We start from the raw sequence: 24,074 nt of genomic DNA, 5'->3' as shown, positions 1-24,074 counted from the left end.
TAAGGGCCTGCTTCTCAGTATATTTACAGTTCAAAGAAAAGAGAGAGTAGAACTACAGAAGTCCTACAGGAATAAGAGAGGGACTGTAAACATTGAGTTATTACACTTTATGGAAACAGACTGTCAAGAGTTATTTAATCTATAAGCATGCTGTGCATTAACAGCTACAAAGCAGTACCAATTATATAACTGTTATTAAAAGAAGCGGACATAACTTCTAATATGGGGCGTTAAATAAGAACTTTACCGACTTAAGAAAGTGCTTAACACCATTGAAAAGCTGTGTAACATTACCGTGAGTGCAAAAATGACACTCAGAATCAGATCAGAGATATTAATGTCACTGTAAGCAAGAGACAGAATTTACTTCAGAGAGAGATAATTGTAACTTTTGTCAAGAACTTGGAGTTATCTACCACTTCAAAGTATACTTTGCTTATATCTTAACAGTTTTTCAAAGCGTATTTTTTAAGTCAGATTTCTCATACAACTGTGCTAGGCATCATAAATTTTTTCAACAATACACAGCATATTTATATGCTGACATATAAGTCAATACGTATTTAAGTGAAGAAGATTGCTCCCCCACCATCCATATTAAAAGCAGAGTATCCAGATCATGGTGATCGTGAGAGTGATGCTGAAGACTGCTTCACTAATCATCATGGTTGGACTTATGTTACATAGGGGGTTTTGGCAGCATTTGAATTTAAACTTGGAAGTTCTGAATTCCTCTTCAATTGCATGTTTATTGCATTTGGAATATTTGTAGCAACCATGGAGTCTCTCTTTACCTTTAAAAAAAAATAAAGGGAGTTATGCAAAATTACTAGCTTTCTCTTGTAAAAACTATTTCACAAGATAACATTAGATATTCAGAGATTTTCCTGCCTTTGTTTTTTATTATAACAGGGTGCTTTTCTTATGAGCTCTTTGGGACACAGCAAACAGAGAAATCCAAAGAAGAAGTTACTCACCCTGTGAGGTAACGATTGTTCTTCGAGATGTGCCCCGTGGGTGCTCCACTCCAGGTGTTGGGTCCCATCCCAGCGCCGCGAATCGGAGAGCTATCAGAGCCGTGGTCCGCCGGACTGCGCATGCGTGGCTGCCCGAGGTGGCGTTCGCGCCTTTGATGTGTTGTGCGCGGTCCGGCTTGCTCAATTCCTCTCAGCCGCTCCCTGAAATGAGAAAATGAAAAATACCGGAGCGGGGAGGAAAGGCGGGTCATGGAGCACCCACGGGGCACATCTCGAAGAACAATCGTTACCTCACAGGGTGAGTAACTTCTTCTTCTTCGAGTGGCCCCGTGGGTGCTCCACTCCAGGTGACTTCGGAGCAGTACTCGAACACTTGAGCGCTCCGGAATTAAGGTTTATGGACATGCGAAAGTACTGCCGTAGCCACAGAGGAATTGGCAGCAAATTGGTTTACTACAGCGTAATGCCTCATAAAGGTAGAATGAGAGGACCATGTTGCTGCTCGACAAATGTCTCGGAATGGAACACCTCTAAGAAAAGCTATAGTCGTGGCTACTGCTCTCGTAGAATGGGCCTTAGGAGCACACACAAGAGGTTTGTTACGTATGGAGTAGCAGGTTGTAATACACGACACTATTAACCTCGCAATCCGTTGGGAAGTGATGGGTTGTCCCTTGGTTCGATCCGCTAATGACACTATTAGACGGTCCGATTTCCTAAAGTGTCGCGTTCTTTCGATATAAAAGGCTAATGCCCTCCTCACATCGAGCGTGTGCAACAGTGCATCTTCCCTTGAAGCATGAGGCTTGGGATAGAAACAGGGGAGAACAACTGGCTCGTTGATGTGAAAATCCAAACAAACTTTTGGAACGAAAGCTGGATGAGATCTCAACGTTACCAACTCTTTAGTAAACACCGTGTAAGGCGGTGATGACATGAATGCAGCTATTTCACTCACTCTGTGGGCTGATGTAATGGCAAGCAGAAAAAGCAATTTAGTGGTTAGAAGTTGCAACGGTATCGTAGCCAAGGGTTCAAAGGGGGGGCGTGTCAGGGAATCCAGAACAAAGTCAAATTCCAGGAAGGTGGTGGTGGTCGCCGTGGTGGGTTGAGATTTGTAAGTCCTTTTAGGAACCTCCTTGTGATGGGATGAGCAAATACAGAAAACCCATCCTGACCCTGATGAAAAGCACTAATTGCTGCTAGATGCACTCGCAGCGAGGCTATTGCAAGGCCCGTGTCGTGGAGGTGTAAAATGTAATCAAGTATCTGGGATATCTCTGCGACGTAAGCATCCCTACCATCACTGCTACACCACGTTTCAAATCTGGCCCACTTGGCGAGGTAGGTCTTTCGAGTGGAGTCTTTTCTGCTGTGTACTAATACTTGCTTGACTCTCTGTGAGCATGAGCGTTCGACTGGATTGAACCAGCGAGCATCCACGCCGTGAGGTGTAATGTTTCGCGTTTCGGATGGGAAAGGGAGCCGTTGTCCTGAGTCAAGAGATCTGGAAGCAGAGGAAGGGTGTACGGTGTCTTGATGGACATCTGGTGGAGTACTGAATACCAAGGCTGCCGTGGCCAAGCTGGGGCTATGAGAATTACTCGAGCCCTTTCTACAGTGATCTTTTCCAGGATCTTGGGAACTAGGACGATCGGGCGAAAGGCGTATAGCAGTGACGTTCCCCAATTGTGGAGAAAAGCGTCTCCCAAGGAGCGATGTCCAATCCCTGCCCCAGAGCAATAATAGGGGCACTTGGCATTGGCAGCAGTAGCGAACAGATCTATTGAGGGAAACCCCCATTGGGCGAAAATACCGTGTAGAATGTCCGTGCGAAGTTCCCACTCGTGGTCGTGGGGAAACAGCCTGCTGAGTGAGTCCGCAATAGTATTCTGGACACCCGGCAAATAGGAGGCTGTCAGGATGGTATTGATGCGGGTACACCAGTTCCACAAGTGCATTGCTTCTATACAGCGAGATCGGGATCGAGCCCCTCCCTGTCTGTTTACATAATACATGGTGGCAATATTGTCCGTAAGGATTCTGACAGTCGTGTTCCTTATATGGGACTGAAAATGCTGACATGCAAGACGTATTGCTCGTAACTCGAGAATGTTGATATGTAAGAGCATCTCCTGCGGAGACCAGCGACCTTGAACCGTCATGTCGTCCATATGCGCTCCCCAGCCAGTAAGGGACGCATCTGTTGTTATTTGCTTCGACGGTTGTGGACGGTGAAAAGGAATGCCTGCCATAACATTGGTCGGCTTGGTCCACCACTGTAGGGATTGTTGTACATGTGATGGTATCGCCACCACCTTGTGAATGCTGTCCATCGGAGTGTATACTGTACTCAGCCAGTGTTGAAGGCAGCGAAAATGTAACCTTGCGTTTTGAACAATAGTTGTTGAGGCGGCCATGTGTCTCAGCAGTTGTAACGGCACTCTGACGGGAATCGTTGGAGCATACGTCAGCGTGTGAACAAGATCTTGAATGGCGGCAAAATGTTCGGCAGGTAAATAAGCGCACGCTGTTCTCAAATCGAGCCTCGCCCCTATGAAGATCAGATCTTGTGTAGGTTCTGGCGAGGATTTCTGCATGTTTATGAGTAGACCCAGAGAGTGAAAAACCTGAGAGGCTGCTGTCACCATGTGTTTGGCCTCTGAATATGTTTGGCCTCTTAGGAGGCAATCGTCCAAGTATGGGAAAATTGTCACTCCCAGCCTGCGCAAATGGGCAGCCACTACCGCTAAAGTTTTGGTGAAAACTCTGGATGCACATGCCAAGCCGAAAGGTAGTACTTTGTACTGGAAATATTCTTGACTTAGCTGGAAGCGGAGAAAACGCCTGAGAAAACGCCTGTGTGCCACATGGATCGCTATGTGGAAGTAGGCATCTTGCAGGTCGAGGACTGCAAACCAGTCTCCCTTGTTCAACGACGGAATGATGGCATTTAGGGTCACCATCTTGAAGCAATGTTTCCTGAGGTAGCAGTTTAGCTTGCGTAGGTCCAAAATGGGTCTCCACCCTCCTGTCTTCTTTGGGGTAAGGAAGTACCGGGAATAAAATCCTTTTCCCCGAAACTGACTTGGTACCCCTCTCTATAGCACCGATATTCAGTAGGCGCTGAACTTCCTGTTTCAGCAAATGTTCGTGAGAGGGGTCCCTGAAAAGGGACGGGGTAGGAGTGGTGGTGGGGGGAATGGATAGAAAGGGGATGGAGAGACCAAATTGTACCACCTCCAGAACCCACTTGTCCGTGGTGATACTGGACCAGTGAAGGAGGTACTGTTTTAATCGATGGTGAAACATGTGTAAAGAGTCCTGTGGTACGTTGAACGTGGGGGTCGTGCTTGCGTCCTCGACGGGAAAGTCAAATTTGCTGCTTAGGTGCAGGTTGATTGGATGAACGGTTCGTTTGAGATCTCTTACGTTGAGAACGCTGCCGGAAGCACTGATTGTCTTGGGGACGTGCTTGATTCTTATTGAATGCATAAACTATCCTTACCAACGGAGGTACAAAACGTTTACGTTTATAGGGAGGTGTGTACATTCCCAAGGTACGTAAAGTGGTACGGGAGTCTTTGCCAGAATGAAGAACTTCGTCGGTGTTACTAGCGAAGAGCTTCTGTTTATCAAAGGGTAGATCTTCTACTATATTCTGAAGCTCCCGTGGAGTTCCGGCAGATGATAACCAGGAAGACCGCCTCATTGCGACCCCTGTAGCTGTGGTCCGTGCAGCTGTGTCGGCCACATCCATGGCCATCTGCAAAGTAGTACTGCAGGCTATATATCCTTCTTGGACTATGGCTTTCAGTAAGGGTTTCTTGGCATCAGTTAGATATTGTAGTAGCTCTGTAAGCTTTGAATAGTTATCAAAATTGTGGTTAGAAAGGTGGGCCGTATAATTTGCGATTCGTAACAATAACGTAGCCGAAGAGTAAACCTTTCTTCCAAACACATCCAATTTTTTATTATCCTTGTCTTGGATTGTATTCTTATATTGAGGAGCCTTAGCCCTCCGCTGTACCGCATCAACTACAAGAGAGTTGGGTTGAGGGTGGTTGAAAAGGAAATCCAGTCCTTTAGCAGGTACGAAATACTTTCTATCAACCCTCTTACTAGTTGGGGCAGCCGATGTAGGGGTTTGCCATATTTCGTCTGCCACTTCCATGATGGCCTCATCGATAGGGAGGGCGATTCTTGCCCGTTGTTGCTGTCGCAAATTCTTCAAGAGACGATGTTTCTTCATAGGAACGTCTGTTAACTGTATTTCCTGTGTGTTTGCAACCCTTTTGAATAGGTCCTGGAACTGCTTCAGGTCATCCAAGGGAGAGGCGTCATCTGGAATCATTGCTTCATCCAGTGACGACAAGGAACAGTCAGCTGGAGAAATGTGTGGCTGAGGATCTTCTGTCTCGGACAGTTGGCCCTCTTCTGGTTCTGAGAGATCCTGATGGATGGGTAAGTTTTCTGATGGAGGTGATGAAAACAATCTTTGTGGACGCTCTCGTAAGTGCTGCGCACTGGGTGATAGACGGGTACATGAAGAACCCCTATAAGATAGAGTAGCGTGACCAGGGTGGGGGGCGATCATATACAGCCCTATGGTAGCGCCCATAGTAACAGTCAGACCGTGCTGGTGAGGAGTATCTGGAGGATCCTGAACTGCGGATGTAGTAGATCCGCCGTGGCGACCGCCTAGGTGATCTATGCCTTGATGACCCCCTTGGGGAGCGAGAACGTGATGGGGGGCATCTTGTTTCTATATAGACTGTGTCCCCATGGGAAGGTCCTCTAAGCACTTGATAAGATGGAGAAAGGCTATAGTCCCGGTGCCTTCGGTACCTGTGTGGAGAAGGAGATGGTCCTGGAGAGAAGGTAGGCGAGGGGGAAAGCGCCCTGTAAGTTTCTTTCTCTGCGGCTTTGTAAGGCAGTGAAGCCTTGTCAATTTCTTCTGTTGGAGGAGAGCTCGGTGCTGCACGCGGCTGTAATGCCTCTGTATCGCCACATGGGGGCAGCGTTGACGGTGCCGAGGAAGAACCCGGTGCCGGCAGATCAGCCCGTGGTGCCGCCTGAGAGACTTGGCGGCTCGGCACCGAGGGGTTTAAAATCGCCGCCGCCGGCGCCGCTTGGGCAGCAGTTGGCGGTGCCGGCTTTCGCGCTCCTGCTGATGCCAGCTTCTGCGTGGTTTTTGGAGCTGGTGCCGGTCTCGTCTGTCCAGGAGCCCATTTCTGCCCTGGGATTGCTGACCCAGATGCCTCGTCAGGGCATCTCATTTTGGTGGTGTCTGGCAACGATTGAGCTGGGGACGCCTTAGTCTTTTTTGTAACGGCTGTCCCGGGAGACGTTGCCCGCCGTTTCTGGGCTGCTGTGCCGGAGGCAGGGGTGGCATCAGACTCTAGCGCCTTTCCATAAAGGATCAGCTTCAGGCGCAAGTCCCGATCCTTTTGAGCCCTCGCCGTCAGTTTGCTGCAGTGGATGCATTTTTGGGGGACATGCGTCTCACCCAAGCACCTGACGCAGGAATCATGCCCGTCGGATGCCGGCATGGGTTCTCGGCAGACTGAGCATTTTTTAAAACCGGGGGACGCCGGCATACTGAAGTAGTGGGGAGAGAGAAATTGACATGTACAATCTCTCCTATGCCCGTCCCCCTCAGGCCGCCGCAGAAACTGTCCAAAGTCTGTAGAAAAACTGTTTTTTTTGTTTGTTTTTTTTGTAGAACTGGTCAATTTAACGCAAAAGTAAGGAAGGAAGAGTTCTGAACAATTTACCAAATGTGAAGATTCTGGGAGAAAACAGTTGGAATGAAACTGACAAGAAGGAGCTCTCGTCTGCGACCGAGGGCAGCTGAGAGGAACTGAGCAAGCCGGACCGTGCACAACACATCAAAGGCGCGAAGGCAACCTCGGGCAGCCACGCATGCACGGTCCGGCGGACCATGGCTCTGATAGCTCTCCGATTCGCGGCGCAGGGACGGGACCTGACATCTGGAGTGGTGCACCCACGGGGCCACTCGAAGAAGAACCTGAACTTTATATGAGATTCTGAATTTCACAGATGGACTCATTTCAATAGATGGCTAGAACAGACACGTGCACACACAGGATGTAAAAGTTTAACCAGTAAACCAATAAGCATCATCTTATCTGTTTCTGTTATGGTTAAATTTTGCCCTCTTAGTGAGCGCTGGCTTCACCCCCAGGGAGCTGGCTGCCACCCTGTGCTGCAAGTTTTGCAGTACAAGGCTTATATTGCTGAGCCCACAGCAAGGGGAAGCAACCAGCTCTGCAGGAGCAAGGATGGCAACCAGAGCAGGTGAGTACCAGGTGTAGTAAGTTGAGGTCAGTAACATGGAGTCAGCAGGCCTAAATAGAGACCTGTAACATGAAAACAGCAACAGGCCTGCAATCTAGTGAGCAAGACTTTGGTTCAGTAACAGGAGCCAAGAAAGAGGCCCTATTGATAACTGTGCGATTGTGTAAGTTAGGTCGAGCATGGAAGGACACAGGGAGGTACTGGGTACAGACTGTAAGCCAAAGGGGAGTATTGGAACATCTTAATAGAAATGTCTTGGTACAAAAACTCCCTAAAAACTAATGCACATACCGACCTAGGTTCAGGACCGGGTCGAAATTGACAGCATGAAGGATAGTAAGTAAGCCCCCCTTCCATAAGGTGAGGGGTGGTAACTAGGCAACAGAGGGTGGTAACCTGGTACGTAAAGAAATGATGTAAGTTGTTTGTACCTGTCTATAAAAGGACACCGCAGAGGGTGCTCTCCGGCCGACCTTGGGGGGGGCGCACTAGGCGCCTGAACGGCAGGTGTCATTGCCTAAACTTACAGAGTGCACAGTAGCTTAACTTTGACTAACTGCTGTTAATATTTGTTATATGGCAATAGGCCTGCCCGGTGTTGGTACCTTGTCAACGCGGGCCATAGTGCCCAGTGGTGTAACATTGTACTGATCTCTGTTACCATCTGGTAGAGCTTCGCATTTGACAATAAACCTGCTCGATTGATTTCAAACCTTGCCTGCATCTGTCGTTTCCGGGGCCTCTCAGAGATCTCTTGTGTTGACCCAAGTGCACGGGGTCTAACACTCTAGATAAAGGGAGTACCGATTGTTACGCACGCAGCCGAAAGTTTAACAACGGAGTAGAGGTCCTGTCAGGAGCGCGCCAGGACAACCTTGACCAGACGACGCTGACACTGACAGTCCAGACCACCAAAGGTACCGAGGTACGAAAACACCGAGGTACGACACCAGGCGTGGTTTGCACTCTCCAGCTACCAGCCCTACTCCCAGGGAGCTGGCTGCACAAGGCTTAACTGCAGACTCCACAGCATGGGGCGGTTTTAAAGCTTTTTTTACAGCCTCAACACAGAGAGTTTTGTGGCTCTGGCTCATCTTTCAGACAAAAGTACTGCAAGACGCAGGCAAGTGGCTCTTACACAATATAAAACCAGTGCAGGGTGGAGACTGCTTCCAATACCTGACCTGGACAAAGGGGAACAGCTGTGAAATTCAGGCCTTAGTTCCCGGAATTCTCATTTGCATTCATTCCTAGCTGGAATGTAGAGTAGGGAACAATACTGGCAGGCATAAAAAAGCCTACAACTCAGTTTCCAAAATGAACTGCAGTGTAATTCAGTCATTTGGCATAAAGAAGCAATTTATACTCCAATCCTCAATCAGGAAAATGGAGAGTGCTGGCCCCCCACTTGGTACAGTAAAACTCCGATGGTCCGGCATCTGAAGGTCCGGCACTCCTGATGGTCCGGCACCATCAGGAACTCAGAAGTGCTCCGGGCAGCCGGACCATTGGAGCTGCTCTGCCCCCAGCTTCGCCGATTCAGCCACTGCTAAAACTGACCAGCGACTGAATTGGGGAAGCCGGAGGCAGGGCAGCTGGGGCACTGCCGGGTAGGTCCCCTAGCGCTGCCCCTCAGGGCTGCGGGACCAACTGGGGAGCACCCCAGGTGTCCCCGATTCAGCAGCTGCTGAAACTGACCAGCGGCTGACTCCAGGAAGCCCGAGGCAGAGCTGCTCTGCCCCGGGCTTCCTAGAATCAGCTGCTGATCAGTTTCAGCAGCAGCTGACTTGGGGACACCTGGAGTAGAGCAGCTGGGGTGTTGCCAGGTTGGTCCCCGCAGTGCCGAGGTGTGGCACTGCGGGAACCAACCCGGCAGCGCCCCAGCTGCTCTGTCCCAGGCATCCAGATTCAGCCGCTGTTGAAACTGACCAGCAGCGGCTGAATCTGGACGCCTGGGACAGAGCAGCTGGGGTGCTGCCAGGTTGGTCCAGTAGCACCGAGAAGCAGCGCTGCGGGACCAACCCAGCAGCACCCCAGCTGCTCTGCCCCAGGTGTCCACAAGTCAGCTGCTGCTGAAACTGATCAGCGGCTGATTCCAGGAAGCCCGGGGCAGAGCAGCTGGAGTGCTGCCGGGTTGGTCCCGCCGCGCCAAGGGTCGGCGCTACTGGACCAACCCGGCAGCACTCCAGCTGCTCTGCCCCAGGCGTCTCCAATTCAGCCGCTGCTGGTCAGTTTCAGCAGCGGCTGAATCAGGGACGCCTAGGGCAGAGCCGGACTATCGGAAGGGGGGGCTATGAGGGGTTTAGGGTGGCATCCCCCCCCACCCCAGACCCCTCATAGCCCCCCCTTCCGATAGTCTGGCATATTTGATAATCCGGCACCTCCTGGGTCCCAAAGGTGCCTGATTATCGGAAGTTTACTGTAGTGAGATTTCCTCCGTTCACCAGTTTCCCACAAGCCCACCAGACATGCAATAGAACAGTCTGTTAGATATTAAACTGCAGAATGGGATCTTAAGTAAAAAACTGTGTCCCTTTGGAACATCCACAGATGTTTTATATAGTTCAAACTGTATTCATGCACATAATCCTATATACAGCTGAAGGAGTTAACAAGGACTTCATTAAGAGTGCACTTCAAATGGACATTCATACGCAGATTGTAGAAATAAAATTTCTACACTTGATTACATTGGAATCATTAAAATTAAACCTTATTTACTGTACTTAAAGCAACCAAATTTGGGATTGTAAACATACCAATTTTAAGCCGCAAGCAAGAATCAAGGCCACTTGCACAGGTAATATTTGTCTTACATGGCCCAACAGTAAGTGAACAGTTGTAACAATCCAGCATATAACCTGAGAGAGAGAGAGAGAGAGAGAGAGAGAGTTTATTACTTAGTAAGCAGCTTCTTTCTCCTTCTACATTAGATGTTCTGACAATTGACTTTTCAAGATTGTTAGATCAAAACAGTGATAAATCCCTAAATTATAACCTAACGATAATCTGGTTTAAATACTGAAGCACCTTTCAGTCAGATCACCCAATGCTATAGTATTCTAATTCCAACAGTGAAGTTATATTTAACTCCTAATGCATTCACAAGAATCCAGGGAGATAGATTTACATAACTAGTGCTTCCTGGTCCAAAAAGATCCTCAATTGCAGCAGTTGGCAGGGAGTTCTCTCCGGACCTGACTCCAACAAGGTCCAGAACAACTGAGACTGGATTTAAACAGATTATGTAATTGCTGCTCCATATTCTTGGGGACTGCAGCCTCCATTCCATTAGTATCATTTTCTCCTTTGTTTTACCAGGACATCTGTACTGCCCACACCCACCCACTTCATCAAAACTTCCTTAACCCTTCTCTCCTCCTAGTTCTATTGGTCTCACCCCTCCTTCTCTATTACCTTCCCATTTCTGCTCTCATGAATTCCACCTCTTACCATCCCCTCATTTTACCAGTCTTTTCCTTCACTTAATATTCTAGCAAGTCTTCAGTTCTCCTTAATTCCAAGCCCAGGTGTCTACTGGAATACATGCTATAGCACAGGTTTTCCCAGCCTATGGGTCTGGACCCAAATATGGGTCGCCAAGTGTTTCCCCAGGTGGCTCTGCCCTTCCGCCACCCCCCATTTTTTAATTGCTTTGGGTCAGCAAGTCTTCCTGAATTGTCAAAATGGGTCCCCATCTGGAAAAGGTTGGGAACTGCTGAATATGCATAAAAGAAACAGCAGTATAACCAAAATATGCTCACAAGTTGTTATAGACTCATAGACTTTAAGGTCAGAAGGGACCATTATGATCATCTAGTCTGACCCCCTGCACAGTGCAGGCCACAAAATCTCACCCACCCCTCCTAGAATAATACTCTCACCTATATCTCAGATATTGAAGCCTTCAAATACTTTGAAGACCCCAAGATGCAGAGAATCCTCCAGCTGTGATCTGTACCCCATGCTACAGAGGAAGGCGAAAAACCTCCAGGGCCTCTGCCAATCTACTCTGGAGGAAAATTCCTTCCCGACCCCAAATATGGCGATCAGCTAAACCCTGAGCATGTGGGCAAGACTCATCAGCCAGACACCCAGAAAGTTCTCTATAATAACTCCTATCATCCCTCCATTGACCTATTTCCCACTGATAATGAATGGTCAATTAGTTACCAAGATCATGTCATCTCATCAAACCATCCCCTTCATAAACCCATCTAGTTTAATCTTGAAACCAGATAGATCTTTTGCCCCCACTACTTCCCTTGGAAGGCTGTTCCAGAACTTCACTCCTCTAATGGTTAGAAACCTTCGTCTAATCTTAAGTCTAAACTTCCTACTAGCCAGCTTATATCCATTTGTTCTTGTGTCCACATTGGTATTAAACTTAAATAATTCCTCTCCCTCCCTGGTATTTATCCCTCTAATATATTTAAAAAGTGCAATCATGTCCCCCCTCAGCCTTCTTTTGGTTAAAGTAAACAAGCCAAGCTCCTTGAGTCTCCTTTCATAAGACAGGTTTTCCATTCCTCGGATCATCCTAGTGGCCCTTCTTTGTACCTGTTCCAGTTTGAATTCATCCTTCTTAAATATGGGAGACCAGAACTGCACACAGTATTCCAAATGGGGTCTCACCAATGCCTTGTATAATGGGACTAACACCTCCTTATCCCTACTGGAAATACCTCGCCTAATACATCCCAAGATCATATTAGTCTTTTTCACGGCCATGTCACAATGGCGGCTCATAGTCATTCTATAATCAACCAGGACTCCGAGGTCCTTCTCCTCCTCCGTTACTTCCAACTGATGTGTCCCCAGCTTATAACTAAAATTCTTGTTATTAATCCCTAAATGCATAACCTTACACTTCTCACTATTAAATTTCATCCTATTGCTATCACTCCAATTTACAAGATCATCCAGATCTTCCTGTATGATATCCCGATCCTTTTCTGAATTGGCAATAGCTCCCAACTTTGTGTCATCTGCAAATTTTATTAGGACACTTCCACTTTTGGTGCCAAGATCAGCATTAAAAAGATTAAATAAAATTGGCCCCAAAACTGATCCCTGAGGAACTCCGCTAGTAACCTTCCTCCAACCTGACAGTTCACCTTTCAGTATGACCCACTGTAGTCTCCCCTTTAACTAGTTGCTTATCCACCTCTCAGCTTTCATATTAATCCCTATCTTTTCCAATTTAACCAATAATTCCCCATGTGGTACTGTATCAAATGCCTTACTAAAGTCGAGGTAGATTAGATCCACTGCATTTCCTTTATCTAAAAAATCTGTTACTTTCTCAAAAAAGGAGATCAGGTTGGCTTGGCACGATCTACCTTTTGTAAAACCATGTTGTAATTTGTCCCAATTGCCATTAGCCTCAATGTCTCTAACTACTTTCTCCTTCAAAATTTTTTCCAGGATCTTACATACTACAGATGTCAAACTAACAGGCCTATAGTTACCCAGGTCGCTTTTTTTCCCTTTCTTAAAAATCGGAACTATATTAGCAATTCTCCAGTCAAATGGTACAACCCCTGAGTTTAGAGATTTATTAAAAATTTTTGCTAATGGACTTGCAAGTTCATGTGCCAGTTCCTTTAATATTCTTGGATGAAGACCATCTGACCCTTCTTTTCTCTCCCTGCTCCTAATGCGTGACTCCCTCCTGGGCAGGGAACATATCCTTTGTACTGTAACATTCCTACCAAACTTTGAGCACTATGGGCTGAAGCTTGCTCTTCTAAAAGTGAACGGTTCCCTGCAGGACCTGGCCAGATGAAATCAGACGCTTAATAAGCAAATCTCAGATACACCCTATTCAATATAAATCCAATTCAATATAAATCCATTTATACCACATTTTAACATATCCACCAACTACATTATCCCCTCCCCTTTTTACTGCAGCCAAGTTAGTCCTTCATTGATGATTAGCAAATGAATAGGCCATATGAAATTCATCGTCCATTATTGACAATTTCACAGCCATAGGATTTCAAAATTGGTAAATTTCACATTTTCAGCTGTTTAAAAACGGATACAAATATTTACAGGTGTTACAATATTTCAGGTATTCTAACTATGGGATCCCAACCTAAAGGATCACAAACTGGTTGAGGGAGGGTCATAGGATTTCCACCTCATTTCTGTGCTACCTTTAGAGTTGCAGAATTTTCTGCAGCTGCAGGAAGTTCCAAGAGGTAGGTGGCAGATCTGATGTCCCCTGTCATGCTGGGAGCATCCCAGGTAGGAGTGACCAGGGTTGGGAGGGACTAGCTAGGACAATACTTGCTCTCTCTTTCCACAGCTGTAGAAAGCTCTGCACCTCCTGCCCCACTTTCACTTCTTGCCCCTGTCCTTCCCCTATGCAGTCAGACCTAGGCACCCCACTTTGATGGGGTACTCCCAACAGCACAGGGAACATAAAATCCAACTTCACAAGTCTTCTACAGCTGCAGTAACCTGTGGCTAGGTCTACACTAGAAGATAAGTTCAAATTAAGATATGCAACTCCAGCTATGTTAATTATGTAGCTGAGTCAAAGTTTCTTAAACTGCATTTTGTCGCCATCCACACAGCAGGAGGTTGACAGAAGCACACTCTTCCTTTGACTTCCCTTACTCTTCGTAGGAGCAGGACTACTACTGCCAAGAGAAGTGGCCTCTCCATTTGAATTAGTGAATTTTCATGGACCCACTAAATTGAACCCTGGAAGATCAACTGTGGCAGCTTCGATTTTCTCTGCAGTGTAGACATGGACTTAGTGTTCTGACGTGGTCCTCTCTCCTCCTCCTCGCCTGAAAGATAATCTTCGTATGTGCCAGCATGTGCAAGTGCTCACTTGGTCTCACTCATCTGTCTTTCCCTTGTGGTAGAGACATTTGAAAAGACTTCATTTTTTAGTTTATAAACCTGCAAAGTCTACTTCAGAATTAAGATTTTAGTAATAAGAAGAGTTAGAAATTAATATCCCATGTAGGATGACCTTAGAGATTCCTCTATACAATTTCCACATGCCCCCTACTTAAGACAGATGTGTAATAGCCTGCACCTTTAATGCTGATCTAGATACAGCCAAAACATCCTATGCAGCTTGGCATTCCAAGCTCTTCCAAGCTCTTCATCTGCTTGCCCTTGATTTCTTCCATATTAATATTTACCTAATTCAAACTTATGCTGATGGTCTATTGCTGAAGAAGGATTCTGTTATTGCACTGGGCTACAATTGGTTTGTTGTCTGGAATACAACACATCCCGCATAAAAAAAAGCAGATTGTCAGACCACAGAGCAAAACCAGGTGTAGCTAAACTCAGCAAGGGGAGGAGTATACTTCCCAGGGCTAGACAGCACCACAGATCAGTAAGCATAGCGTAGTGAGTGGGTCAGAATAGGTTTTGGGAAGAAGTTCTGCCATGTGAAGGAAAGTGTAGAGAGGATTCTCCCCCTGAATAATTGCTCTGCACCACCATAGCTAATTGAGTCTGTTGTGGAACTCGTGATTTGGCCTTTAAAGTAGGCTCTCTCCAGTACACCTACCAGAACTGCAAAACAGAGCCAGAATGAAGAAGACAGTGAGGAGGACACAATTCATTTTGCTCCCATTCATGTTTCTTCCTTTATCTGGAAGCAAAAACACAGTCATTACATGCCTTAGCTCATAATATTGAATGCTTACAAAATATCTACAAAACCAACCTTTCTAAGGTCAACAGGACCTAGAGGATCTAGTTCGGGACCAAGGTGCCAACGTGGAGATAATGATGCTCCAATAGCTCACAGGGATGTTAGGGAAATAAAGTCATTAGCATGAGAGATACATTGACTTTTACAGTGATATGGCTGATTGCTCTAATTTATGTGGCCCCCATGACAGATACAGATTCTTCAGAGAATCCCAGCTCTCATTAATAAAGTTAATTTCTCCTAGGGTGACCAGATGTCCTGATTATACAGTGATACTAATGTCAGTATCGCGCAAATTGGTTGAAACTATGGTAAAGACTAGAATTGTCAAAAACATAGATACACATAATTTGTTGGGGAAAGTCAACATGCTTTCTGTAAGGGGAAACAATGCCTTACTGGAGTTCTTTGAGGGGAGAGTTAAAAGACAGGAAATAAAGGGTAGGAATAAATGTTCAATTTTCAGAATGGAGAGAGGTAACTAGTGGTGTCCCGCAGCAGTCTGTATTGGGACCAATCCTATTCAACATATTCATAAAAGATCTGGAGAAAGAGCTACTCAGTGAGGTGGCAAAACTTGCAGATGATACAAAACTGCTCAAGATAGTTAAGATCAAAGCATACTTTCAAAAGGAGCTCACAAGACCAGGTGACAGGGCAACAAAATGGCAAATGAACTTTTAAGTTCATAAATGCAACGTAATGCTCATTAGAAAACAGTCCCACTTATGTACAAAATGAAGACTAAATTAGCTATTACCACTCAAGAGAGAAATCTTGGAGTCATTGTGGATAATTCTCTGAAAACATGCACTTAATGTGCAGCAGCAGTCAAAAAAGCAAACAGAATGTTAGGAATAATTAAAAAGGAATAGCAAAGAAGACAGAATATCATATTGCCTCTGTATAAACCCATGGTACATACACATCTCGAATACCATTTACAGATGTGGTTGCTTCATTCCCCCCCCCCCCCCATTCAAAATCTCTTGCATTGGAAAAAGTTTAGAAGTGGACAAAAAAATGATTAGGGGTTTGGGACAGTTGCCATATGAAGAGAGGTTAAAAAGACTGGGACTTTTCAGTTTAGACAAGAGGAGACTAAGGGTGTGTGTGTGTATTAAAGAGAATTATAAAATCATGACAGGTGTAGAGAAAGGGAATAAGGAAAAGTTATTTACTTGTTCCCATAAAATAAGAACCTAGAGGTCACCAAATGAAATTAACAGGTAGCAGGTTTAAAAACAACTCTCTCTTCACACACCACACACTCAATTGTTGGAACTCCTTTCTAGTCCATGTTGTGGTGATCAGGACTTTTAATAGGGCTCAAAAAGGAACTATATAAATTCATGGAGGAGAGGTCCATCAAGGCTTAATAGCCAGAATGGGTAAGAATGGTGTTCCTAGCCTCTGTTTGTTAGGGGCTGGGAATGGGTGACAGGTGAGGGAATCACTTGATTACCTGTCTTGTTTATTCTCACTGCAGCACCTGGCAGTGGTCACTGTGGGAAGACAGGATACCGGGCTAGACGGACCTTTGGTCTGGCCCAGTATGGCCATTCTTATAATGAAAGGACAGAAACAGCATTGATCCTGAAGCATATTTTTTGCATCATTCAGTGGGGGCAACAGCAATAAGGCACTTAAACAGTAAATATAGCAACTAGTAAGTTAGCTACTACAGGAGAGCCATGTCCCACTCTAGGGGCCTCCTGAGCATCCAGACTGGTGGTCTTAAACTCAGTTGGTGGTGTTCTGCTTGTTTCCCCCACCCCTTAATCTATTCGCACACACACAGTTTTATCCATTTCCATCCCTCCTGGGCTATGTCTACACTGGCAGGTTCTTGCACAAGAATGGCTGTTCTCGCGCAAGAACCCACAGAGCATCCACACTGCCCGCCCGCTGTTGCGCAATAAGTTTTACAGTACAGCGTCAGAAGACAGGGCTTCTTGCGCAAGAGTTACACTCTTTTCTAACAGGTATAAGCCCTCTTGCGGAAGAGGGTAGTGTGGACGCGCGGCAGGGGTTTCTTGTGCAAGAAAGCCCTATGGTTACAATGGCCATCAGAGCTTTCTTGAGCAAGAGAGCATCCACACTGCCATGGATGCTCTTGCACAAAAGCACATGGCAGTGTGGACGTGTTCTTGCACACGAGTTCTTGCACAAGAACCCTTATGCAAGAACTCACCAACATAGACACAGCCCTTGTGTTTTGCTTTATTAGGTTAACAAGCATTCAAAATAGAGTTTAAGGCCATCCATTCTCCTGGGTCTTTCCCTCCTGTTGTCTCACTCCCAAAGTTTCAAGTTTCTCTACTGGAACCAATTAGGTGAGAACTCCGCAGGGTCACTGGCTTCCTTCTTTCTGCTGTCACTGTGGAACCTGGCAACTCCTGCTCAGGAACAGTACTCCCTTAGGGTACGTCTACACTACAGCGCTAGTTCGAACTAACTTAGTTCGAATTAGTTAATTCGAACTAAGCTAGTTCGAACTAACGCATCTAGAACTAAAAACTAGTTCGAACTAGCGTTTTGCTAGTTCGAACTAGTAAGTCCACATTGAGTGGACTCTGAACAGGGCTTAATGATGGCCGGAAGCAGTGCCGGCAGGGCATAAAAGGAGGACTTAGAGCATGGAGATGCTGTCTCAGGCTAGCCGAGGGCTGCGCTTAAAGGGTCCCGACCCCCACCCCGGACACACAGTTCTAAGGGGTGCCCCGCTTGCAAAGAAGTTCTGGCTTGGAGTGCCCTGAGTGCCCACACTGGGCACATCACACCACTCGGCCATCAGCCCGGCTGCACTTGCCGCAGGCTGCCATCTGGGGAGAGGGAGTAATTGGGGGGCTGCAGGAGAGCTTCCACCCCCAGAAGCCCGCAGAGCCAGCCCAGTCCTCCCCATCGGGGGCTCGTACCCCATTCCTCCCTCACCTCCTTCCACTTGCCCTTCCCTAGCCCCCCTTCTTATTGATGTACAAAATAAAGATAACGTTTCTTCCAACATTGACTCTGTCTTTATTGAACAAAACTGGGGGAGACTGGGAAAAGGAGGTGGGAGAGGGGAAGAGAAAGGCTGGGAGAGGGGAGGGCAACTAACATGATCAGGGGTTGGGAACAGGTCCCAGATGAAGAGAGGCTACAGAGACTGGGACTGTTCAGCTTAGAAAAGAGGAGACGGAGGGGGGACAGGATAGAGGTCTCTAAAAGCAGGGGTTGGGTGGAGAGGGTGCATTCAGAAAAGTTCTTCCTGAGTTCCCATAAAGAAGGACTAGAGGACACCAAAGGAAAGGAATGGGTAGCAGGCTTGAAACTAGTAAGAGAAAGTTGTTGTTCTTGACAAAGCAAATAGTTAACCTGTGGAACTCCTTGCTGCAGGAGGCTGTGAAGGCTAGAACTAGAACAGAGTTGAAAGGGAAGTGAGATAAAGTGATGGAGGTTGGGTCCATGGAGTCCTATTAGCCAGAGGGTAGGAGTGGTATCCCTGCCCAAAGTTTGTGGAAGGCTGGAGAGGGATGGCACGAGACAAATGGCTTGGTCATTGTCTTCGGTCCATCCCCTCCAGGGTCCCTAGGGTTGGCCGCTGTTGGCAGACAGGCTACTGGGCTAGATGGACCTTTGGTCTGACCCAGTACGGCCATTGTAAGCTCAGGGCTCAGTGTCGGGGGTCTCAGTGGACCCCCTTGATTTTCATGCACACCTGGTCCTGGGTGGCCAGGCTGGCAGCTCTCCTGCCCTAGACGGCCACTTTCCTGTGCCTAGTGCGGAGATCGTGGACGAGGTCCACGATGTCCGCACTAGCCCAGGAAGGTGCCCGCCTCTTGCGGTCCAGGGCAAGCTCCTGGGAGCCGCCAGCCTGGTCCCGGCAAGAGGGGGTGGGCTGGGGGGCATCGGGTGGGTGGCTCTGTGCCGTGCCAGGTGCAGGGTCTGCTAGCTGGGTGCTGGCAGGCTTGCACCTGGCACGGGCACCGTAGCCAGCCCGTGCCCCTTTAAGGGGTCCGGGGCCGGGAGGGGGGCATAGAGTTTCCCTGGTGTTGGCCAGAGTGGCCACCAGGGAAACCTGGGGAGGGCTAGCCTCCCACTAGTTCGAACTAAAGGGCTACACAGCCCTTAGTTCGAACTAGCTAGTTCGAACTAGGCGTTAGTCCTCGTAAAATGAGGTTTACCTAGTTCGAACTAAGCGCTCCGCTAGTTCGATTCAAATTCGAACTAGCGGAGCGCTAGTGTAGCGCATAGGAAAGTTAGTTCGAACTAACGTCCGTTAGTTCGAACTAACTTTCTAGTGTAGACATACCCTTAGTAATCAGAGTTTTCGACTGCAGGGCAAAGTCGGTGAGACTTTCCCACACCAGCCTTCTATACTCCCTATAAGCTCTCTAAGGACAGGGGCTGCCTCATGGAGCAGTTACTAAAATAACTGATTTTTAACATCCCTAGTAATTATATTGCATTATTTTGACAAATAAGCACATTTTTAACATGGCCACAGAATTTCCCCAGGGAGTATTTTAGAGCTGACTTGACAGATTTTTTTGCTCTTTAGCTACCTTGCAGCAACAAGAGGAACACAGCCTTATCTACCCATTCCAGCTGCTTTATGCTTCCCTACTTATAGAGAAAACACAGGCCCAATGCCGGAGGCTGCTAATGCAGCATTACTGTTGAGCCAAGAGGGGGGCAAGTATTACAAACCCTACAGGGGCCAACTACAGCAGCTCTGTTGCAACGAAGAGGCGCTACTATAGTGGGCGCCAAGTCCTGGATCAGCACAAGGCTTGCAGAAGACAACACGCTGAAGAGTCACGCAGCCGGCCCGGCCATTTCCAGGCACAAAGGAGGACTGGAAAGTTTGGGTGAAACCTGCCGTTCAAGGAGCCAGAGCTCGAGGCAGCGCTTGGGGGACAAAGTCTGTAGCCCAGGCGCCTCGGTTTCCTTCCTGGGGCGGTAGAGGGGCCGCACAGCCCCCGCCTCATCAGCCGTGCGGGGGACGGAAGCAAGGAGGGAAAACGCGGGGCTCTGGCCCAAACCGTTATGCTCCAGGAGCCTCGCCTGACAAGAGGCCACGTCCCGCCCGCGGACAGGCGCCCCCGCTCCCCAGCTGCCGGTCTCGCGCCACCTGCCGAGAGCTCTGCCTGGGGAACTGACCGGCTCGCAGCCTCCGCTTCTCGCAGCGCCCCGGAAAACGCAGCGAGTCTGCCGAGCTCAGACACTGCTGCAATAGCCCGAGCGCCCCACCCTGTTGACTCCTACCCAGAGACTGGAGGCAGCCGCTTCCTGCGGATGATTGAACAGCTGCCCGGACGCCGTCCAGAGGTCAGGGGCAGCGGACATTGGTAGGGCGACAAGAGGAGTCTGAGCATGATTGGCGGCTCCTCGCCCTAACAGCCCCCAGTCCTGTGGCAGCCCCTCATCTGAAGCAGTGGGTTTTGCCCGCAAAAGGTCATGCTACTCACTCTCTTTCTCTAGACATCGTCTCTGAAGTCCCACAGGACTATTGGTTGTTTTTAAAGTTACAGACTAACAGAGCTACCCCCTCTGAGACTGGAAGACTAACAGTGTCTCTACACAGCTCCCTAAACTCCAAATTGCAGATCTTATCTCAAATTGATTTTGAAATTTAGCACATCTACACGGTGCCAAATTTCAAAATAACATACTATTTCATCTAACCAAACACATGTAATAATCCAGGCCTTCATTACCTCAGACCTGAGCCTCCCCTTCTTTTCTGAGTTACCCCTTGCCACACAGAATTTCACTGGCCTATTATTAAAGGACCACCCAATCCCCATCAAATTACCTAGCATATGTTTTCAATTCCTGTTGGAGGAAAGTCAAGACAGAGGCCGGAGACCTGATGAACCGAACTTTAATACACAGCGGTGTGGAGAAATCACAAGGGGATTTCTACTGGACACAACCAGGTGAACTCTTTTATACACCAGCGCAGTAAACAACCACTACCTGACATGCCAAACCTTATTGCTGGGCAGGATACAGCAGCTATCATGTTTGGCTGAGAGCCAAACATGTTACAGTTTTTTCTTTTCCCGCCTAAACATGCTTATCCTGCCCCCACTCAGTATTCCCCTTTGACCTGCCTCCACTTATGTTAGGAGCCTGCTTCCACAGAATCAACTCAATTCCTAATCATACACTGTCAGATTGTGGGCCTACAGAAACTATTTCTAAATCAGGCCCAATAGATGTAACATGGCTTCCTGGATAGTTGTGTAATATAAGATATAACATATTGTATAGGCAGATAAACACCATTCCTTTATCTTCAACAGTTGCGCAAAAGTCAACTTGTATAAAATTACTATCGGCATGTACATCAGATGGACTTTCATGCTGAGTGTAGTTAACAAATCTCTCATATCTATATTTTGGAGTGCATCAGTCTGTCTGTGAATCCATTTGTTCAAGACTCCCCCTAAACCACAAGAGCTAGTTTACCAAAAGACCGTCAAATTTGATATGCAGCTTCCTTTTTCCCTAACTGAAACCAAAGTCACGGTTTGGTTGTGCCTGGAAAACAGGAAATGCTGGGAACGGGACTGTTTTAAAGGGAGGGGACAGAGACCAGAAGGACACAAAAGGGAGTGGCACAGAGAAGAAGGATGAGATTCTGAGAGTGGCTACAGGGAACAGCTGCAGCTCAAAGAGAGTGGTCAGCAGGGCTGGGGCTCTGCCATCTTGCCTGTCTCTAGACTGGCTCCTGTTGTGGCAAGCCTTGGCCAGGCCCCCTCTTCTCTCCACCTTCTTTCTTTGTAGTTTCTCCCTCACCTCAGCTATCAGTAGGAGCTGATAGATATGTCGTGGGGGGGCCTCTGCTGCCTGGCCTCTGCGTGGAGAACCTCCTTTTTCCATCTTCTTGGGGGACTGTTGCTCCCCCTGGGACAGAGAGGTAAGGGGGCTGCTTTAGGGCAATTCCTGGGGCCCTCTCTCCCCACAGCTTTCTCTGTGGTAGAGGAGTGGGGGAAGTTTGTAAGGGGCCCTCTCTCCATCTGGGTTCCTGGGGTGGTTGGTGTAGTTTTTTTATGTGGAGTGCTGGAGGTGGTTCCCTCCCACATACACACACATCCCTGCTGTTGCTGCTGCTGCTCCCTCCCCTGGCCTCAGTTGCTGCAAGGGCCTTTTTCCATTCTTAGCCCCACTGCTTGTTGTCCCCCCTCCATTTGCTCTGGTTGGTCCTGCAGCAGGTGCTATGGACCTGCTACTCAGGCGCCATGGGCACACCTGCTCTCCTCCCTCCCCCAACAGTGTCTAGCTGCCCTTCTCCCCCCCTTCTTCTAGCAACAGACCCTTCCCCCCCTTCTTCTAGCAGCAGACCCTTTCTCACTGCCTGCCCTCCCTCTCCACTTCTTTCCCCCCTTTCTATGTGCCCATGCCCCCCCCTTTATTTTATTTTGTTTGGCATCTGAGCCTCCCCTTCTTTTCTGAGTTACCCCTTGCCACACAGGATTTCACTTACCCCATGTTGCTAATATAATTTACCCCCTCATCTTTCCAGTGCAGCCCAAGGAGCAGGTCTTTCCTTCCTGTGCTGGAAGTTGTACCTCTTGTCTTTCTACCCCCCTCCTTTCTGTATTGCTTCCCTTCCACTCTGCTTCCAGCCTGGGGTGAGGGAGTGCTGAACCTTCCTCTTCCCCTTGCTCCCTCCCCTGAGATTTTTCCCCCTCCCCCAATTGCTGTTCCTGTCCTTCCCTCCCCACCTAGGACAACAGTGGAGAAGCTGTCATGTGATACCCCTGTCACTCTCTCCCGCACCTGTTCTTCCATCTACCTCTGTAAATGCTGTCCCCTCTGAGGCTGCCAGGCTACCCACTCATACAATGGAAGCAGTGGGCATGGATGGGGACTCCGGGACCTCCACTGCTCATGCTGTGGCACCTTCTGCCAGTGTCACCATTAAGAAGCCCCTCCTGAAGGGCAGGAAGGGCCAGGGGACCAAGAAGAGCAAGAGCTCCACCTGGAAGGCAAACCCCCCCATGCTGTAGCCCTGGTGTCAACCACAGCTTCCCCTCTTTCCTGCCCCTCTGTTCCCTCCACCAGCTCTTGGGGAGTGGGGGGAAAGAGACATTCTAGCTTCCAGGGCATATGCCCAGCTAGCTGCCACCTCCCCCCTCCGCCCCTGCCACCTCTCAATCCACGCAAGCCACCTCCTGGAATTTCATTCCTGACAGACATGGCCCCTTTCCCACCCCGACCAAGAGGCATGGAGTCCATTGCCTCCTGGTGTTGGCCTCACCCCACGTAGAGACCTATGTGAGGACACTGGAACATGTGGTGGGGTCCGTGGCCATAGTGGCGGCCTCTAGGATGTTTGGGAAGGTTCTATTCTTTCTGGCATCTGAAGCCGCCACCCAGGAGATGGTAGAGAGGTTTGGTGGGGGGGGGGGAGTCCACATTCCATAGGAGCCTCTGCAGGACCTGGGCATATGGGTGGTGTTTTCTTCCCTTCCTCCCCAATGCCACCCTACTGCCATTGCTTTCCGCCCTGGGGAGGCCCTTGTCAGTCCTGGGTCATTTTCCTCTGTGCTGCAAGGATCCTGCCCTCTACCATGTCCACTCCTGTTGGCAGGTCCAAATCCAACTGCTGCTGGCATGGCATACTGGAGAATTTCTGATGCCCCATCAAGAGGCCCAGTACTGGGTATACTACAGTGTGGGGGAGGCCCGGTGCTTTCTCTGCCGAGTGATGGAGCACATCTGAAGGGATTGTCCCCTGGTTTGGCACCTGCAGCTCCCACTGGCCAAGACTAGGGAACTATGGCCAGTGGGAGCTGAGGGGGCAGTAGTGGCATACATGACCTCTAGGGGCTACAGGGTACATTGGCCTCTTCCCAGAGTGGTGTGGGGCCGGGGCAGGAAGGGAGCCTGCCTTAGTCTTGCTGCACTGCCAACCAGGAACTGCTTGTAGTAAGTGCCTCCTGACAAGAAGTTACACCCTATTTTCTAGATGCCTCCCATAACCAGCACCCCATACCCTCCTATACCCCAAGCCCAGGCCTGAGCCCCTTCCCAGGGTTAGCACCCCAAACTCCTTCCTGCACTCCAGTCCCTGAACCCAGCCTTGA

At 48.4% G+C, this 24,074-nt stretch overlaps 1 protein-coding gene across 8 annotated transcripts; it reads right to left on the bottom strand.

Annotated features, from left to right (window-relative positions):
* Positions 1-92: 92 nt before the first annotated feature.
* LOC102443421 (CD59 glycoprotein-like) lies at positions 93-22,624 on the bottom strand. 8 transcript variants are annotated; one of them, XM_075927675.1, is made up of 4 exons: positions 22,469-22,624; positions 14,845-14,928; positions 10,058-10,159; positions 93-794 (listed from the first exon to the last, which is right to left on the bottom strand). In XM_075927675.1, exons 2-4 carry the CDS (start codon positions 14,912-14,914, stop codon positions 598-600), a joined length of 369 nt encoding a protein of 122 aa, XP_075783790.1. In that variant the 5' UTR covers positions 14,915-14,928; positions 22,469-22,624; the 3' UTR covers positions 93-597. The 8 variants fall into 8 exon arrangements, with proteins under 8 accessions (XP_075783790.1, XP_075783792.1, XP_075783785.1 ...); XM_075927677.1 differs by lacking the exon at positions 22,469-22,624 and adding an exon at positions 21,781-21,866; XM_075927670.1 differs by lacking the exon at positions 22,469-22,624 and adding an exon at positions 20,792-20,932.
* Between the last annotated feature and the right edge of the window lie 1,450 nt (positions 22,625-24,074).

The sequence above is a fragment of the Pelodiscus sinensis genome, chromosome 4, assembly GCF_049634645.1.
Source record: "Pelodiscus sinensis isolate JC-2024 chromosome 4, ASM4963464v1, whole genome shotgun sequence".
In the NCBI taxonomy this organism is placed as follows: Eukaryota; Metazoa; Chordata; order Testudines; family Trionychidae; genus Pelodiscus; species Pelodiscus sinensis.
Note: the sequence above shows the minus strand (reverse complement) of the source record. Positions and strands in the feature narration are given on the sequence as shown.

Bases quoted from the DNA above. Each gene is read 5' to 3' on its own strand.
- LOC102443421 (XM_075927670.1), bottom strand. The intron at 10,160-14,844 runs GTAGGTGTACTG...TCTCTCTCTCAG, and splicing joins GGCTCTGTTTTGCAGTTCTG to GTTATATGCTGGATTGTTAC. The intron at 795-10,057 runs GTATGTTTACAA...TTTTTTTTAAAG, and splicing joins TTGCTTGCGGCTTAAAATTG to GTAAAGAGAGACTCCATGGT.